General features: G+C 39.9%; 1 protein-coding gene across 1 annotated transcript in view; it reads left to right on the plus strand.

Moving 5' to 3' along the window:
• The window catches only part of CHRDL1 (chordin like 1), a gene marked incomplete at both ends in the record, with an annotated part of 32,600 nt that extends 15,757 nt beyond the window's left edge, over positions 1 to 16,843 (plus strand). Inside the window, 8 exons of the mRNA XM_084213145.1 lie at positions 4,921 to 5,066; positions 5,828 to 5,921; positions 7,993 to 8,060; positions 8,759 to 8,933; positions 12,210 to 12,404; positions 14,083 to 14,250; positions 15,355 to 15,444; positions 16,713 to 16,843. Coding sequence (XP_084069271.1) covers positions 4,921 to 5,066; positions 5,828 to 5,921; positions 7,993 to 8,060; positions 8,759 to 8,933; positions 12,210 to 12,404; positions 14,083 to 14,250; positions 15,355 to 15,444; positions 16,713 to 16,843 — 1,067 coding nt within the window. The remainder of the gene's footprint in view (positions 1 to 4,920; positions 5,067 to 5,827; positions 5,922 to 7,992; positions 8,061 to 8,758; positions 8,934 to 12,209; positions 12,405 to 14,082; positions 14,251 to 15,354; positions 15,445 to 16,712) is intronic.
• Positions 16,844 to 19,507: the final 2,664 nt, after the last annotated feature.

Below are 19,507 nucleotides of genomic sequence, written 5' to 3' on the forward strand. Positions count from 1 at the left end.
TAGTAGCAAATAACTGATGCTCTTCTGCTTTATATCCAAGTAAGGGTAAAGCATCTCAGGACCAAGTTTTTATAACAATCCAGGAAGGAATAGAACTGTAAACATAAAAAGCTGAAAGATGGTGTTTCCAAAACTGACTGTGATCCATGTGATACACAATCTGTTTCTCCCAGAAGACTGGAAAGTCGGGTATGTGTACATTTTTGACTCTCCCCTCAAACCTTAGCCCTTGGACACCTCAGGTATGGGCAGAGAGAGCATCAGGAACCCAGACAGGCTTTCGTGAAAAAATATGCGATTGGAGCAGATTCCATTGAACCAGAAAATTTCCATAAAATGTCTGTGGTTTATGAAATTCATATCCAACACTGTTTTGTCAGACTATCAGGAAAGCACTGGTGCTGCAGTTCACACTGAGGTAGCATCCCTTCATGGCAAAATTTTTGCCATACTGTTTCTTTGCAGTATGCTCTGTCAAATGAACCACAGTTCATGAAATCTGTGAACTATACCTGTATGCACTTCTAGTTCATAGCTGACTTTCACTTCAAGTTTTACTACAGGTCTTAGTTGATACAAATCCTGTTTGTATAGATCAACAGTTCTGCACAGTACAAGCATCAGTGTCAGAAAAGCAGCATTCAAGCACGTATGTTGGCTAAATCCTGAAAGAAACCTTTCTATTGGCTTCATCAAGTCTGGAATTTACCCTGTGTGTATAGGGCATCAGTGAAAAACAGCCCAGGCAGACAAAAGAAGCTGGAGAGAATCCCATGTTTGGACGAGAAGAATGTTTGGATACAAGGATTCAGGCATAGCCACTGTATTCTCCAGTTGCTTTTTTAAAAAGAATTTTTTGAATATAATCCACTTTTGATACAGTTGTATTCTGTTGTCTGTTTGTAAAATCTGAAGGATTTCTTCAGCCAGATTTAATCTCTAAAGTTACTTACAGGATAAATTCAAATTCAGATCAGTTCATGTGAAACCCAGGTTGTACCTCTTGGCTCCTGCCATTCCCTCATGCTAATGTTGGTGATAAAGCACTGCTATCCATATTGCAGACTCATGGCCTTATCTTGATCACACTAAAATTGTAGGCAAATATAAGCATGACCTCTCAACTTCTATACAGAAGTCTGAGCCCTTACAGAATAAATGCCATCCACAGAAACAGAGATATTTCCTTTACAATGATGCTATAACATCTTTACCCTACACATTGTATGTTGCTTCCACTGACATGCTAAGAATGCCAGGAAAAACCCTTAGATTGAACCCACTTAATTAAAAGGATTCACACAGATGGTTTGCCTGGTACTTTACAGAGGCAGTTAATTAAAGCAATGTTAGTCAGCACCATTAAAATGCCGGCTAAAGCTTTGGGAACAGTACTGATTGGGAAGCAAGGTTTACAAATAGAGCTTTGAGCAATGCAGTATATTTGCAGTTAATTAATCTGATTCTAACCTGTTTTTTCTAAGGGACAGAATAATGTATGCTGATATCAGTATTAATGACAAAATTTTTCAAAGCTCAAACGTAGCACTTATTAAAACAATCCACAATGACTTTAATTTCACATTCTACAGAAGAATATGATATCATGGGGGAGTCTGAACTCCTCTAATTACCCATGATTTAAAAAGCATTAGAAAAGAAACCAAGTCTGAGTTAAGAAAATCAGTCACACACTAGCAAAGTTAGAGAGAGAAACTGCACCAGACAGAAATTATATTTGGACACAAAAAAATAAACAAATCTTCCTTGCAGTTCCAGGCAAATGCTTTGTTTGGAGAGGATCAGTTGTGCTCTTCAATATGCCATCTCCAATATATGACTATATATATTTTTTTGCAATAACAAGTAATGTGATCTTGATCTGAAGACTTTTTAAGACCTGACTCTGTGCAATAATGAAATATGTACAGTCACTTAATGTGCTAAAAGATAACCATATGGACAGGTCTGTGCATAGGACTTAAATCATGGTCTTATGTCCTGTAATTGAAACTGACTTTTCTTACAATTATTTAATCAAATAAGACTTCAATTCCCTGAAAGGAGGTTGTAGTGAGGTGGGTGTCAGTTTCATCTCCCAGGTAACAAGTGACAGGATGAGAGGAAAAGGCCTCAAGTTGCATCTGGGCAGGTTTACATTAGGTATGTTTAGAATGTTTTGACAGACAGGGTTGTCAAGCATTGGAACAGACTGCCCAGGGAAGTGGTGGCAGCCTCATCCCTGGAAGTGTTCAAAAAACACGTGGGTATGGCACCTGAGGACATGGTTTGGTGGTGAACATGGTGGTGGTACTAAGTTGAAAGTTGGACTTGACGATCTTAATGGTCCTTTCCAATATTAATGATCCTGTGATTCTCTGGTTTAAAATAGCCATAGAATTTCATCCCAAATTCCAGACAGGCAGATGTAGATGTGTTTTGGGCTGCATGTAATGATTTAGCTGTCACAGGCCCACCTCTGTGATGGATTAAAAGAAATACAGATGAAAACAACTACCTAGTGCAACTCTCTCTGCCATCATTTTCCAAGCAATAAAAGTTTCACTGTCCTCCTTCCTTATTTAGAAGCCACAGTTTAAGGGCATTTGGTGATTTCCAACAGAACTGAGTGATGTGGCATATACCAACATAAATCTGCAGTAAAATTGTCTCTCTTCATCCAACACTGAAGAGTCATGGTGAGTCATTCAGGTATTGGTTTTAGGAAATGTCAGACCACAAGCCACACACTGCTTTTGGACAGGAATCCCACATGGGCACAGCAATGTCCTGCAGAGGCTCTGTGAACAGGGCCTTGTCTCCAGTCAAGGACCGTCTGTGTTATCCTTTCACTTCTCCATCCTTAATTTCTTTCCAGTCTTCTGCTCTTCCAGTTGCTCAAGGGGCAAGGAGATAACTAAAGGTTTGTCAGTCTTTCCTCCTGCTTTCCATAGATGACTCTCAGAAAACCCAAGAAAGAGATTTAAGTTTTGGGAGGCATCACAGTCCTGAAAAGTGCCTCTTTATCCATGTTTTCCAATATTTGTGCCTAAATAGTAGCTGAATTTGTCAATTGAATCTTTTGCTGATGACTTTTGAAGGATTTCTTAATTAGAGCTTACACCTTGCTATTCCAGACTGTGCATTACTAGCAAACCGCACAGTAAGTGCCAAAAGCAATGCATTTCTGTGCCAAACACAGATGTTGTCAGGACTCTGTACTCTTGATAAGATTTTGGAAAGGTGTCATTTGACACTCTTGATTGCTTTGAAATAATGATGAATCCAGTGCTTCAGCTGTGGGAGTGCAAATACCAAGTGTGTCAGGCAATGAAATGTCAGGCAAGGGACCCTGACCAGCTGACTTCTTCCAGTCTCCTACAGAATGGACTTTGCTGACCCTATACACTCCCAAATACTGTAGTACATGTATGTTCCACAGACAGATTTGACATTTCTCATTTAAAGTATTAATATTTGATGGACCAATGTAATTAATATATGCTTTTATGGAAAACCTAATGACTAAAAAACTTAATGGCAGTGCATACCAGCAGAGAACTGCTTTTCCACTTGAGCTCACAGCTGAAAAATGTACATTCTCTGGTGTCATTCTTTCAAAAAAAAAAACCAACTCTGGGTTTATCTGATAGGTAATGAAAGGGACTATAGGAAAACCTGAATATTCAGGTCAGGTTTCTTTTACATGAAAGCCCAAACCCACTGATTGAAATTTCAGCTGCATTCCTTGAAATTTGCTGTGATTTGGGCTCCAGAGAACAAACACTCCACTGTTACTTCTACAGAGCCCTTGTTTGAAATGTCTTTTCCCATGCTGAGATGCTAAATTAATGTGAATATAAATATGTAGTGCCAGGTTCACTGCCCAAGCAGCATCAAGTAACTTACATTTCATGGGTAGAGTGTACTCCCTTTGCACAGTTTATCAACTGCTAATAGCTAAACAATCTAGGGGATGTTTTAGCATAAGGCATGGATAGCTTTATGTCTTAGAAAAACATTTAACCCATGTGGTGCAAGAACTCAATATGATCCTGAGTTGAAGCAGGAGGTTTCAGAGTTGAATTGATGCTGCCATATGGTGCACTTTGTCATATGCATCAAATTCTGCAAACAAGGTTTCCTCATCTGCACATCTGACATTAAAATGAGAGTGCATTAGTGCATGTCAGAGAAAAATCAACTTTTGGTAGGCTTTTGACATCTGCCTTTGACAAGTTTTGCCCGTTTTGAAAACAGCAGCAGCAATGAATTGTGAAAGCCACTAGGAACAAACAGTACACAGCTCTCTCTTGGTAGTCCCATCATCATTACTACTGCTCCTCTACCAAAAGGTTTGTGCCTGTGGATGGCAGAGAATGATCCATGCCCTGTGGCACAACTTGCTAACCTGCAATTAAGTGCCCTCTGAGCTATAATACTAGAAATCATTGTTAAAAAACCAGTATCAGTAGCCAGTACTAAGAAGGGGGGAAACCCTGCTAGAACAGTGCTGTTGATAGTGGGATTCTGTGTGCCTGCAGTACCTAATGCCTTTTACATTAAAGCATGAAAGAGCCACCTACATGTAGCAAGTAGGCACATAACCACACCCCTCTGTCCTAACACCAAATGCTACAGAACAAGGGAAAACACAGCAGCCTGAGACAGGGCCATTAGTGCTGGCATTGCAGCTGGTTGTCAGCATCCTAGGATTAACTGGGACAGTCACCTCAAAGTGCCATTTACCAAAGTTCAGCAAGATGGTAGCATATCACTTGTACTTTGCAGTATTACAGAACTTGTCCTTTCATAATAAAGAGAAATGAGGGAGAAGGGAAGTTTTTCCTCCCCTGTATTTATGACATTGTGAATTTTCAAGAACATTTGCATGAAATATTCCTTTCCCCTTGCTTCCAGAAGACTCCCTTTTCTCAGTAAGCAGCAAAATCACTGGGAAATCCTGTGAATACAATGGCACCACCTACCACCACGGAGAAATGTTTGTGGCTGAGGGGCTTTTCCAAAACAGGCAAGCAAACCAGTGTGCCCAGTGCAGCTGCTCAGTAAGTAACATGATTTGACAGATCCCTGCTCTGTCTATGCTCCAGTTCTCCTTTCTAGAAGATATGACACTGAAATATAAGCAATGCATAGCAAAGGCTGGGAATTGAGAATTAATGATGAAACTCATGAGAGTGCTCAGAGCTGGTGAGAGTGTGCAGTACCTGGTAAATAAATGCCAGATGACCTCTTAAACATAGTGCATAATGCATACCCTGCCTCTGCTGCAACTGAGCTTACAGTGCACAGGCAGCAGGTAAAATATTGCTGCTTAGCATATATAGAATATTTCCCTTCAACCTAACTGGAAAATATGGCACTAAACCAATGACTGATTTCATTTAGTCTGAGCTGATAAGTAAAGAGCCCCAAGGCTGGGAAGGGACAACACTAAGCTGGCACTGAGCCACAGAGCCATTCCTGAGATGTCACAATTCAAATCCAGTATATTTGAGCAGTCACCCAGTGACTCTTCAGAGCATGTCTGAACCAAAGCATCCCTCTCAATCCAACCAGCTCTTCAGTATAAACTACCAGCAGTTCTCTACTGCCTCTCATAAAATCGTCATCATATTCTTTATGAACTAATAATTTCATATTTCATAGGCCAAGCACTGAACAGACTGTTCTAATCTAATATTCTGCTTTTTGCATAGAGTGGCATTTATGTAAACACAGATTTAAGCATGTCCATAAAAAAAGAATATACAGTACCAGACAATCAAAAACTCCTTCTAAATTCCCTTTTGTATTTTACTGGCAGGAAGGAAATGTGTACTGTGGATTGAAGACTTGTCCCAAGTTAACTTGCTCTTTCCCAGTTTCTGTTCCGGAGTCCTGCTGTCCAGTCTGCAGAGGTACGTTCAAGCCCAGTCACAGAAGGACAGGCTCTGAATTTATTCTTCCCCTTTCAGAGCCTTATCTGTGCACCAGCACTGTCATTCAGGACACTGTCTCCAAGTTTCCCATTTAATTACAATCCAAGGCATGTTGGGAAATTACTCTGTGAGTGCCAGCGAGGTAACATTGCTACCTTTGTTTTCCTAAATTGAAACAAGGTGAGAATGCTCTGGTGATAAAGTTGCATCCCCCTAATGAGACAAATCAAGGCTTCGAATGTTGTATTGAAGTAGCTGCTGTTACTCTGGGTAGAGAAGCTGTGTAATAAAAGATGAGCTATCTGACAAGTTAGCAGACCTACTCAAGTTGTGCAAGACACGAGAATTTCAATTCAGAGGCAAGGGCAATTACTCCAATTTAAATTAGGTGTCAGACAATACTCAGGTGACTTCAGTATTTTATTAGCAATTGCATTTTAGATCTTGTACCCACAGGACATTTGATTCTAGGGGCCTTCCCAGCCTCTCTGAATGTCTAAACCTAACTGTCTAAAAGCCTAAAATGTCTGAGAATTTTAAAATGTATTTTATCTCACTATTAGTATTATGGCACTTGAAACACCACTTTCAGGGTATCTAAGCATCTATGGCCTGTTCTCAAAGATGCAGATATGCACTTAAAGGTACCTGTGCTTTTCAGAAGTGCCACTCAAAGTATTAACGATGCCAGGATGCTTTGAAAATCTCCCCTGCTTGCACCTTTGTGCTGTTGCATTCTTTTGATATTCTGCTTGTTTGAACTCAGTACTATTGCATGGTAAAAGTAAGGAATATTATCTAGTTGGTTGTGTAATTTTCCCTATGGTGCAAGAGCTGTGAAACACAAAACAGCATAGTCCCACAGCCCCTGGCCTGAAGAGTTGGCTGAGGGCACAAACTGAACCAAAAGCTCTGAGCAGTGGAGGGCTGAGCCAGCAGGAAGGTACTTGAGAGTGCCTCAGTGCTAATAAAGCAGCAGGATGCAGAGAGAGCCCTGTGCAATTTGAAGGAATGAGTTTTGCACAGAAGCTGTGTAGTCTTGTCAGTGCAGCAGAGGACAAAGCTTCTTCCTCTGGGGACCATGCAGTGGTAATTAACTTCTGTGTGGCACCATGGAGGCCCTGGGCTGATCTCTCAGGAGGGCAGTGCTCTGTGCTGCATGAACACGTCACCTCAGACAGAATAAGGATGAGGATCTCTCTGCAGTTCTCCTTTTCACAGAGATTGTTCCTCATTTTTTGCTGCTTTGCCATGTTACTCCACAGTATCTTTACAAATCTTGAAACTTTTTGCCAGACAAGCTGCTTGTGATGCCACCTGATCTCAAACAAGCAAAGTGATAATTCTGTTCCCAGGAAGAAACACAGTGATATACTGTTTTAAATGTAATACACTGACAGTTGATTAAAGAAAATCCTTGTTAATTGCCTGATGTCAGTTACCAGGTAGTTATTTAAGCTTTATCTGAAATCAGCCTCTTCCAGTTACAAAAATCAATCTGACTTTCAAAGTATCAAACATAGCTATGCAGTAAACCAGCCTTACACTGGAGAAATCAGTCACTTCAGACACAGTCACTAATGAGAAACCAGTTCATTAGCATTTCCACAGCAGAGGTGAGATTACATCAGATTATGCACTAGAGGCGACCCACTGTCTGCAGTGATCCAGGGCTTTTAAAATGTATTCTCCTGTCTACTGCTCTTATTTAAAAATGGTAAAATGATCATTTATCTCATAATCTACCTTGTCCTTTTCAATATGGCAGAAGCTCTTTTATCTCACCACTGTGTTTTCTATGAAATGCAAACCTAAACAAAATATTTGCAGAGATCTGGCACAGCTCATGGGGAGGAAACTGTGAGTCAGTTTCTGCTCCCTGCATGGCCAAGTATATTACTATCAAAATTTGCTGATATTCATATTCACTCCTCTGCTACTGACTAGACCCTAATACAGCTGTAAAGCCAGGTGAGACTTTTCCCCTCTGTATCTCCCAAGGTGTTGCACAGTTACTCCTCTAATGGATACTGTTCTGCTTCATGTACAGGAGATGGAGAATTATCGTGGGAACATTCTGATGGAGACATATTCCGGCAGCCAGCCAACAGGGAAGCTGTAAGTGGGACCTACAGTTTAAACACATACTTTCTTGCTGCGCTGTGCATGGCAGTACATTGGGAAAAAAGAGAAGAGGGTGATAATGGGTCTGAATATCTACTGCTTCATTCTGGGTTCTGTAGATCTAGCTCAAAACAAGTTTCTTTCACTCAACCTGAATTCATGAATAATGCTGAATTAGAGCAAGAGCTCCTGAAGTATCTGGATTTGTCTTTTTCTCTATATGCTCTCTAAGAATAAAATTTGACAGTATTGGTTTGCTATGCAAGAATTGGTTTTAAATAATAATTGCAAATACTTGCTTCCCAGTCACATATACACATATATTTACCATAGGGCTTCACTGTCTTTGGTGATAAAAGTATCCATTAACAACTAACTGCTCAACAGATTATTTTTGTAACAGCATTTGGAAAGAATCTGAAGGGCTTTTAAGCATTAGGTGCACTACTTAAATACATGAACCAGCAGATCTTTGGGAGAGTGAGAAGAATCATGTCTATAAACGGCTGTAATATGAAACCTTCAGGTTCATTGGCATTTTGGAAAATGATTCTCTGAAAAGAAGCAGTGTTTTTAGAAAACATGCTATGCACTACTACACCTACTTTTAGTCCAGCAGTACTCGTTCCCTACTCGTAGCCCTTGTTCATTGGAATGAGACCTTTACTCTCCTGCTCTCTCTGTGTCTCCAGAGGCACTCATACCATCGCTCCCATTACGACCTGTCGCCCAGCTCTGGCAGGCAGGCAGTGAGCGTGCCCCGATTCCCCAGCGCCAGGAGCAACCGCGGAGTCCTGCCCGACCCCCAGCAGGCCTCCGGAACCATCGTACAGATCGTCATCAACAACAAGCACAGGCACGGACGAGGTAAACACAAGCACTTCTTCCAGGATTGCTCTGGGCCAGGATCACTCACCTAGAGCTCAAAAAGACCTCTCAAAATATACAGCAGAATCTTGAAAATTCGCACTGGTATTGAGAAATCTGATGCAAACGAGGGAGGCAAAAGCAATAAGCTATGGAGGATATGAAATTCCTTCCTGACTGAGATCAGGTCTGCCTACATGTACAACATTGCATTTCACTCTGCAAAAGCAGTGTTGCTCTCTGAGTGACTTTGTGGGATTGTGCCCCATAATTCTGAGAGCTCATGTGGTGGCTGCCAGGGAAGTCAGTGCTTTGTGCCACAAAGGACACCACAATGCCTTTAGATTCACTAACTTGTTCACACAGTGACTTGTCCTGGAGGAAATTGTTTGTGGCTATTTTCTTTACACTCTCTCCTATTTTGTAACTTTTATAGCTGCAAACAGCTTATATTTCAACTGCCCTGCAAATCTCAGACCATAAAGTTTTGCCACAGTATTGGGAGGTTTTCTGCCTCTGAGACTTAGCAAATTATTCTCATGGAAAGACAATCTTGGGTCTTCCCCCATCTTAAACAAGTTTCCTGAGACAATGGGATACAAGGGATATCTCCCTCCCCTGTGACTAGCACAAGAGGCAGAGTAGGCAATTAGCCTATACTGGATGCCTGAGCTGTAGAGAGGCAAATTGAACCAATGTAATGATTCTCACTGTAAAGAATCTTTTAGTGCCTTCTGCTAATAGAATATACGACATGCTACATTTATGGGACAGCAGAATTTTAAGCCCATGTGGCAAACCATATTCAAGTGTCATATTCCTCATGCTCTACAGGAAGGACAAAAACAAAGGGAACATACAGGTTCACCAGTTAGTGCAAAGCAGGTTTTGTATAGTAAAAAGGGTGGAATGCTCAGTTCCCACAGGGGGTGTACCTCTGTGAACAGAGGTCTGCAGGAACAGGCCTAGGAAGCTATAAAAGAAATAGCTGTAAAAACACATGCTTAGAAGAGCATCTATCCATAAATACCAGTCAGCATACTTAGAAACTACCACAAAGAGTTAAAATCCCTTGTATTAGGGCCAACTAATCTTTTAAGGTATTAACTAACAGAAGGAATGTTGGCTATAGGATCTTTATTATCCACCTGAACAAGCATGAAAAAGCATTCAGATCATGCCAGTGTTTTATGGTGAATCTAGGAGCAGGAATCTCCACACAGTGCAATGTCTTTGACATGTAATTTGCACATGAAGACATCATCAAAGGAGTTTCTAACTGACTTATTTCAGCAAATAAAGGACATACAGACGAGCAGCATATTTCTGGATGCAGTGTAACTTCAGACACTCACTGCCTGGAGAGTGTCTGAGAGATCCCCATGATGGAAACAGGAATGCTGACCATGTGTTTTCTTTTGTTCCTGTGCAATTAACAAGTGTTTTAGTAATTAATGCACATGTCCCTTGAGACACATTTCAACAAGTTAAAGAACAAACTCACAGCTCTTCTGACATGCAAATACTGTGTGGTTGTGTGGATACAGATTTCTCATTCTGAGCATGAAGAGCACTAAAAACAGGGTAATTAGAAGTTATTTGCCAGTATTTGGCTTCTACTACAATCTTCATCTCCTGCCTCAGAGTATTTATTTAATTGTTCTGTGTCAAAAAACCTTTAAAAGACAGAGAGTATGTATCTGTACAATGTCATGCATTATCCCTTCACCTGTCAGGGAAAACTCAGGAAGTATTTATGTCCATAAAGGACCTGGAGAACTTTGGCTGGGGGAAAAGAAGTCCATGGAAGCATACAAATTAGCAATATTATGCTATTTAGGCATGTAAGAGGCCTGTTGAGCAGCTGAGTACTTACCAGTTTTTTCATTTATAGTTCTTTCTCCCATGTTCTTAGTTTACAAATGAAACTTTACTTTTATTTGAGAAACAAAACTGTTTCCTATCTCTAAAAAAATCCCATGTCTTAAAAAAAAGAGTTAAAAAGTAGCAAATTACTAATGAAATGATAGCATAAGCTCATGAAAGACATTGCAAAAAACACTCCCCATAAAACTCAGTAACTCACTAAAATATATAAACCAGTTGGTTACATCTGTTACCAGTTAGATATAAATTTCAGATTACAGATAAAATTTAAATTGCTTTTGAAAGTTACAGGCAAAATAGGAACATACTTTACAAATAAAAAACATTAATAAAAATGATGGCATATTAGAAGAATTGGAAATATTTACAACATATCCCAGCTTCACTTTTGTTGCTTTTAGAAATCAGGCAGTGCCCTTTCTTTCACCTTGTTAGGATTAGTTTGCATTTTTCTTTGTGTTTATAAAATATTTAAAAAGAAAGAAGTAGGATTTATAGGACAAATGGAAACATGGTGTAAAGTGATTTAATTCCCATCAACTGCTGGGTGACCCAAAGTGGCTTCTACCAGGCATGGATTTTTCCACTCTCTTTGTGTCAGCTGTATTTCTCTGACTCCCAGGGGCTCTGATGAATAAATATTCTGAAGTTCTTAGAAGCTTTTGGAATGAAATTTCAGTCCCTAATGAATCTTTTCAAGTTTTCTTGTGATTCCAAAAGCCAAATGAATTTATATACCTATTGACATACATATTTCCACAAAGGAATTTAACTTCATTTTGCAAGTATTCTGTGTTTTTTTCTGTGTGCTACATAGCAGAACTCTCATGTACAAGCAATAAAAGGCCCAGGTATCACTAATCCAGCCAGCTGATAGCATCGCTCTCACTGCAGAGGCTGTGCCCAGGAAAGGGCTGGAGCTGTGAAGATGACTCAAATCACATGAACCTGTCATCTCCAAATTCAATTCAAGTGCAGCCAAAGCCACTGTAGCAGTCTGTGTCCTGTGTGTGGACAGAGGATACGAGGGGAAGGAGTGAGTTTTCTAAGCTGGTTAATGCATAACTGAAATGCATGAACTGGGGGGAGATAGTCAGACACTTGACCTTCACTATTTTCCTCAAAACTTAATGGACATCAGCATCAGCAGAGTTGGCATCAAGGAAAAACTGCTCAGAAAATGGTGACCATGGGCTCAGACCCATTTTAAATAAAGGAACTACAAGTTAAAATGAAAAAGCAGAGAAATGGGCCTGAGTTGCTAACAGATGATGTATGGAGACACTACTTTAAACAATGTGCATGAATGAAATGAATATTTATAGACAGGTAGGAAGTGAACATACCTTTTCCACTTGAACTTTTTCTTCTTTTTCTTTTCTTCTGTAGTTTGTGTTTCAAATGGCAAAACTTACTCACATGGTGAATCTTGGCATCCCAATCTCCGGGCCTTTGGAGTCGTAGAGTGTGTGTTGTGCACCTGCAACATCACCAAACAAGAATGTAAGAAAATTCACTGTCCAGAACAATATCCCTGCAAATACCCTCAGAAAGTAGAAGGAAAATGCTGTAAAGTCTGTCCAGGTAAAACAAAGTTGATCACAGACCACCTTTTTGCTGTGCATGTTAAAGGGCTTGGCTCAAGCCTCCTGATCACAAGCTCTGATGTGAACAGCAGCAGCTGTGCCATGTTCCAGAGTGTGTGCAGAGGCCTCAGTGGGAGGCAGGCAGAGCTGCCTGGCCACCTCTCCTCTTGCTGCTGCTCCTCACACAGGGGACATGCTGCTGGCACACGTCCTTAGCAGTCACTGCCTTTCTCTCTGCTGTTAACACAACTTCTCGATGCTCATTTTCAGAGTATTACAGAAATGTATACAGAAAGTTCATTACTGCCAAAAGACTCCCATCCTTCCCATACTACAGTGCCAACAGAACCTTCAAATATTTTCTAGCTTCTAAAATCCACATGGAGATAACATAATTTCTGCTTTTTAAAATGTACCAGAAGGATTCATAACTCTGATTGGTGTCAGTAACATAACTTAATCCTTAAAATAAATACTAACTTATCACAGATTTAGCATTGTGTCTATGCTGTACTAATGACAAAACTTATGTAGACATTACTAAAATAAATGGTTACAGCTAGTGAAAAATCTCCTAAAAGGATTCTGCTGATGGTTTGCCAAATGAAAAGCCATGTTTCATGTTATACAAAAGGTAAAGGACTGTCCAGTTCCCTTATGTGCCTTTAAAGAGTTCCCTTATGTACCCATTTCTGTGTTTGTTTGGTGATGCACTGGGCACGAATGCTCTGAGGAAATGAGCTGCTCAGCCACTGTAGAAACATTTGTAGAATGCACACTTCCCATCTTCTCCTGCTAGTCTTGCTTACTGGGAAAAAACCATGATGCAGAGGCAGTAGGCAGCAGGAGGTGTGTATCTAAGTCTTTTGGATACTTGTGAAGCAGAGATCCACAGATTTCATTGGAAGAACAGCCAACAAAGCTTGGCTAACAGGCTTCAATAGAAAGATTAATGGCAAAAAGGAGGTTACTGCCTTGTTTTTTGAGATCCTATATACCCAATTTTAAGAAACCTGAACCTTTTCCTGCAGTCTGTTTTGTACATGTGAAGATGTATTACTTGTTAGGTGTTTCCACAAAAAGTGGTCTGAGCCTCTAAGGTGCATCATCTCTCTTATATTCCTGCCCAACTTTCAATTGCAAACAGAAAAATTACAATTTCTACTTATGCTCTGCAACTTTACCAGGTGGGCAAGAAAAAATGTGTGCTGTGGCTGGCCCAGGCTTGCACTGGCCATGTGGCTGCTGCCAAGCAAAATGCAAACCTCATAGATTCTTTTCCTCAGCAAAACATTAATTTGGGTCTCTTCACTCTAACCAACCACCAATTTTCATTTAGTTCTTTTACTACCCTGAGATTTCTAACATAATTTCAAATATGCTTGAAAAGTAGACAACAGGTTCAAGACTTGTGGAGTCTACCAGACCACATTGTTGTACACAGCTCATTTCCTTAGGAAACTGGATTACAAATATAAATACTGTCTTACCACCATGGACAGGCTACCAGAACCTGGCAGAACACGGTTAAGTGTCTGTGTTAACAGCTGGAGATAGATTTGTGTGACCATGCAAATGAACATTCTACTTTCAAACTAACCATTCTTGGCTAGTAAATTCTGAAGGACTTGATTATAGCTGTACTATGTGCTCTGTCCTTTTTGTTTTTTAAACAGAAGACGTGCCAAGTCAAACCTTTGACAACAAAGATTACTTCTGTGGGAAAGAGACATTTCCTGTCTATGAATCCATTTTCACAGAGGAAGGAGAAACCATCAGGAAAATTGCAATAGAGATTGAAAAGCCACCTCAAATAGAAATACATGTGTGGACAATTAGAAAAGGTGAGTTGAGAAAGTTCTTTCTTTAAACAGTGCATCATCTTCCATTAAAATCCCAGGACAGTTTACAGATCCAAGCATTTTGCTGTTCTTTTGGCTCTTTAGGTTATCACTGTTACAGCCACTTCCAACATACTCGAATTTTCCTGTACAAAACTCATTAGAAACACACAAAGCTGTAGTTCTGCTAACTCCTACTCTTCATTGGGAGCAAAAGCACAATGACAAACAGGTTTTCAGTATTACTTTGTGTAATTTATTGCAGATAAATGGGTAGTAGAGTTTGAAATAAGTGCCTGGAGGCTCTTACTTAGGATGGACCAAAAAGCTTTCCATTGAAATCAGTCTGCCCATCTGCCATGTGATGATACATCCATGATGGTGCATATAGAATATGGGCAAAAAATGTGTTAAGGATGGAAACAATATCTTTTACTAGACTAACTGGTAAAATTAGAACCAAATAGAGAAGCATTTAGAAGCCCAAGCACTACTGCAAATCATGAACCTTCAGTGTAATAAAAATTATCTCCAGCCTCATAAAAATCATCTCTATCTATTTTAAGCAAAAAGCATATGATCCTCATGGGAAACCCTCACACAGTGCACCCTTTTGCATGGAAATGATACATCTCTAGATGCTTAAAGGGAGAAAGCCAAGGCCAAAGTGGGAGCAGAAAAGAAATCACAGAGCATTGGGTGGCTCACAACTACCCTGTGTGTTAAAAAGCCACAAAGCCTAATAATGATTTGACAGTTATGTTGCCTGCTGGCTCAAAATGGTATCTGACTGCAGAATTATGCTGTTTTTCTCCAAGACACTGGGACTTCTGGCTTCTGTTGTAATCTTACATTTATTCATAATTATGAAGGATTCAATGTTTTGGAAAAGAATTGGCTAATTCTCACACCCCTGACAAACTCTCTGCAATCCCAGTTTCAGAGGAGAATAGTTTTACAGGGGAATAGCAAAAAAAACAGAGGGATGGAGAAACAGAATTATAAAAAGAATAGGCTGAAAATTTTACAAAAAGACAGGAGAGCACCCCAGGTTTAGAACAATGGGCACATTTCCAGTAACATGCACTTCTCATTTCTTTGCTGAAGGGATTCTGCATCACTTCTATGTTGAAAAATTGTCCAAGAGAGAATTTGAAGGACTTCCTTACTTCAAGCTGATAACAAGGACAACCCTTAGTAAGTAAAATTCTGACTTCTTGAGGCTTCTACTCTCCATATAATCACAGCCATGAAAAACATTCTCTGTTACTCATCCCAGTCAAATGGATGTACTGAATTTTCCTCCAGTATATAAGCACAATATTTGATAAGTTGAGATTTAAGTAATCAAAGTACAGCGATTTAAAATATAGATACATATAACAGTAGTTCATGTACATGCTGTCTTAGTCTCTTGTGTTTTGATAAAGTACAATACAGGATCTTTTCTGCCCATGCTAGTCTAAGTCTGAAATATGACTAATGTCAGCACAGCTGCAGAATTTGGATTTATTTATGTAACATGTCAAGTTACCCCGGTGTTTTAGAAAGTAATTTAGAAGGGAAAAAAATCAGGTATTTTTAAAGGGTTCTACATGCACTTATGTTGTATTTGAAAGATTACTCCTATATTCTTAACAACACCTTCATTATTAAAATGTATTTTATAAAAGGACATGTACTACTTTTACCACTCTTGATTCAATTTGGTGTTTGTATTTCATCCAGTTTGGGATTGTGACAGTAGTTAACAATTACTAATTCAGCTAATTTGCTAACTGAAATAGGATATAGATATTTTTCATTCCTAGTTCTTTTGTATTACAACTTGACATTTTTTTCTATAACTTTTTCCTAGTTAAAAAGTCTTTTTCCCAGAAATAATATATTCTTAATTGTTACAGACCTCTTGAAATACAGATATGTTTTCATATTGAAAATTCCCTAGTTTTTTGCTGTCAGACTTCCATAAGCTGGTCATTGCTATCTGTAATGTATTCTAGTAGGCAGTAGTATTCTAGTTACCAGGACAGCATGCATTTCTATTCCCACTGTCATAAATGTGTAGAAACATTATTTTCCTTCACACTTTGTATTAGGCACAGGTAGGAGGAGTTTACAGCACATGAAACGGTTGGCTGTGTTGCTTCCCAGCTTTTAAATACTTTGGTTTACCAGGGTATCCAGTGTCATAAGATGGTTGAATAAATAGAGCCAACTTACAGGGCTACTTAATTAAAGAAAATAGTAATATTCTGATCCATATTTATTTTTTTAACAAAGTTATTTTGCATGGAATATGTTACATGGTTGTAAGATGCTTCGAATATTTTCCATGGGAGGATTGGACATTCCCTCTTTGACCATTGTGAATCAGTTGGTTTGCAGAGTGCTTGTAAATTTCTTCAAAGTCCCTGTGCCCTTTTCTAAGTCAATATCTGTCTCCTTTGTGTTTTTGTTTTCAGGCCAATGGAAAATATTTAGCGAGGGAGAAGCTCAGATCAGCCAAATGTGTGAAAGCAGAGTGTGCAGGACTGAGCTCGAGGATTTGGTAAAGGTTTTGTACCTTGAAAAGTCTGAAAAGGGTCACTGTTAAGGGAGACAGCACTGGAGGGAAAAACACAAGAAAACTTCTGAAAAATTGGATCTGCAGCTGGACTGCAGGCTTATTTTGCTTAAGTCAGCAGTTGCCCTAAACCCCAAAACTATAATGCAGTAATTATTCACATCATGCACAGCAAATTTGCTGCTTTATGTGTAGTGGTCTGTGTCAACTGTTCAAATATCTCCTCCAAAAGACTAGAAGGCTCTGTGTAACTGGTGGGGGAAGGAGAAAGACTGTGTTTTCCTAGAGTTGCGTTTCTTTACAAGTTAAAAAGAGAAAACAGAACATTTTTACTGTTATTATTTGGCAAGTTATTCAAACTAATGAAAAGAAGGACACCTAATAAATGTGCTGGAGCTATGGAGGAGAGCATTATATCCTGTCCTGAATGTGTACCATTTCTGGTGTTGAAATGACTCATGGATTTCTTGTAGTAGTGGAAGAAAATAGGAGTGATACAATATTCATGTTGGAGACATAAAAACCAGATTTAAACTAACAGACTCCTTTGCAGCCTGCCTTTGGGATGATGTCTTGTAGTTGAGCAAACAAAGTCCATAAACTGAACAGCAGGTGTTAGTGGCAATCAATATATTTTTGTAGCAATTGGAGCAAATGTTGGCTTTCAAGTGATTTTCACTGTTTCTTCCACCCACTTCTCTAAAAGTGTTAGCTCCCTATCATAACCCTAACAACTTCATTCTTCTGGGTCCTATTTACACATGCTCTTGGCTAGTAAACCACCTTCTAAAGTGACGTGGCAGAAGGTGGTGAAGTATTGCAGTATTTTCAAAACACCTAAAGCATTAAAACTCACGATTAATAATGCCTTAAAAGTTGTGACAGAACTTAATTTATTTGTTCTGATTTGGTACAAACATAACCTTCATTTTTGAGGGTGACTCTCAATTCTCATGTGTCAAGAATAGCTCTCTCCCATGACAAACAATAAACAGCTATAGGCTTGTAGAGCACAACAAGCAGCTGCTTGTTGTGACAACTGTTATCTTCAGGAAAAAAACTCAAATCTGAGAGATTCTGTTAAATTTAGTATAATACGTCTGTAGTGTGTTTAAGAGAAGTGACTTTCGTCTGCAGAGTAATTACAAAAATTTGAGAACTGTTTTTGCCAAAATCCTGCACTGCCCTGTGGCTGCAATATTGGATTAAATCCCAAGATGCAAGTGACTCTGCCTGCTTTTGCTCCCATTTTCTACTCCACAAGCAGACAGGAATAGTGCTGTTCAAACACAAGCTAGGAAACAAAGCTTTATGGAAATGGCCTGAGCCAGGGGCTGGGGCTTCACAGGGAGTGAAATCAACAGTGACAGGAAGAATTTTGAGGTTTGTCATTCTGCCAGTGACAGCACTCAAGGGTGTCCACATTCCTAAAGGGATGAAGTTGTGGGAGGGGTTGGTGCTGAATGCCAAAAGCCCATTCAGGCAGAGCTTCACCATGGTGAGGGGATCCTTGGCTTGGGCAGCAGACCCTGGCAGCCTCCACCAGCAGTGCAGGCCTCAGGACCAGGCTTCTCTATGGCCCCCGGGGCCTGGCCATGCTGCCTGAGCCTCAGGAGGAGTGGGATGCAGGGCTTCTCAACAAAGAGGGGCAAGTGAGGAGAACAGACATGAAGGTCAAGGAAAGGCTGAAGGGAATTAGGAGAAAACATCCAGGGTGATGTCAGGACCACCCTGCTGTCCCTAGGCCTGGACAGAGAGCAGATGAGATTTGGGCATACAGACCATTTGAAAGTGCAGCAAGTTGAAATGCAGGAACACCTGGCTAAGAGAAATCCTCTATCACTGTTCATGAAAAGAACTAAGTGAACTGTCCTGCCACCTTTCCAGGGGACTGTAGCTTCCATAAGTCCTGTCCTGGTGTTGGAAAGGTGTGTAGCATATCCAAACAAAGGCCCTAAGACCTCACTGCAGTGCTGCAGTGTAACTGTAGAAGAAGCAGTTTGGCATGAGAAGCACTGATTGCACATGGCAACTACTGGGTTGAAATGTGCTGCAGGACTGTAAAATTTTATTCTAAATCTTTAGGAAGAGGTTCTGAGGAATTGTAGTGTTCTGGTGAGAAGACCAGCAGTTGATTTCTCACCTAACAGGCATCGTCTGTTTGTAGCAGTAGCTGGTGGCAAAAGACTAAGTGGAAAGTGTACAGTGTTTGTAAATTTTTTTAATGAGGATGGCAACCTGCTCTTTTGGATTTGTGACAGGACTGGTAGAATCCAGATTGTGTATTTATTTTATAATAAACACTTCTTAAGAAAAGCAAAAAACAGTCATAAGCATCATTTAGTAAAATGCAGTGTTGCGTTTTTCCGGTTTCTGGTCACTAAAGACAACAAAATACATAGTGTCATGTTTTGCATTCTCTTCATGAGATGTATGTCTGTTGCAGTACTTATTTATGTACTTGTTGTATCACTTTGACCTGGTTTGATAAATTAATAAACTCTGAAGTTGATAATAAAATAAGATGGTTTGCCTAGGGTGCTGTTTGGTCAAGATGTTTCGTTTCAGCTCCCTGTTTGCAGGTGGCTGCTGGCGCCTCAGACAAAGTCTGAAGCCATGTGCCCATCTGGGTTCAGTGTATGACTGCCTGCTGTGAAATCAATACTGAGACATAAGAGTCAGACTAGAAAATAC

The sequence above is a fragment of the Fringilla coelebs genome, assembly GCF_963513975.1.
Source record: "Fringilla coelebs genome assembly, chromosome: 11".
Lineage (NCBI taxonomy): Eukaryota > Metazoa > Chordata > Aves > Passeriformes > Fringillidae > Fringilla > Fringilla coelebs.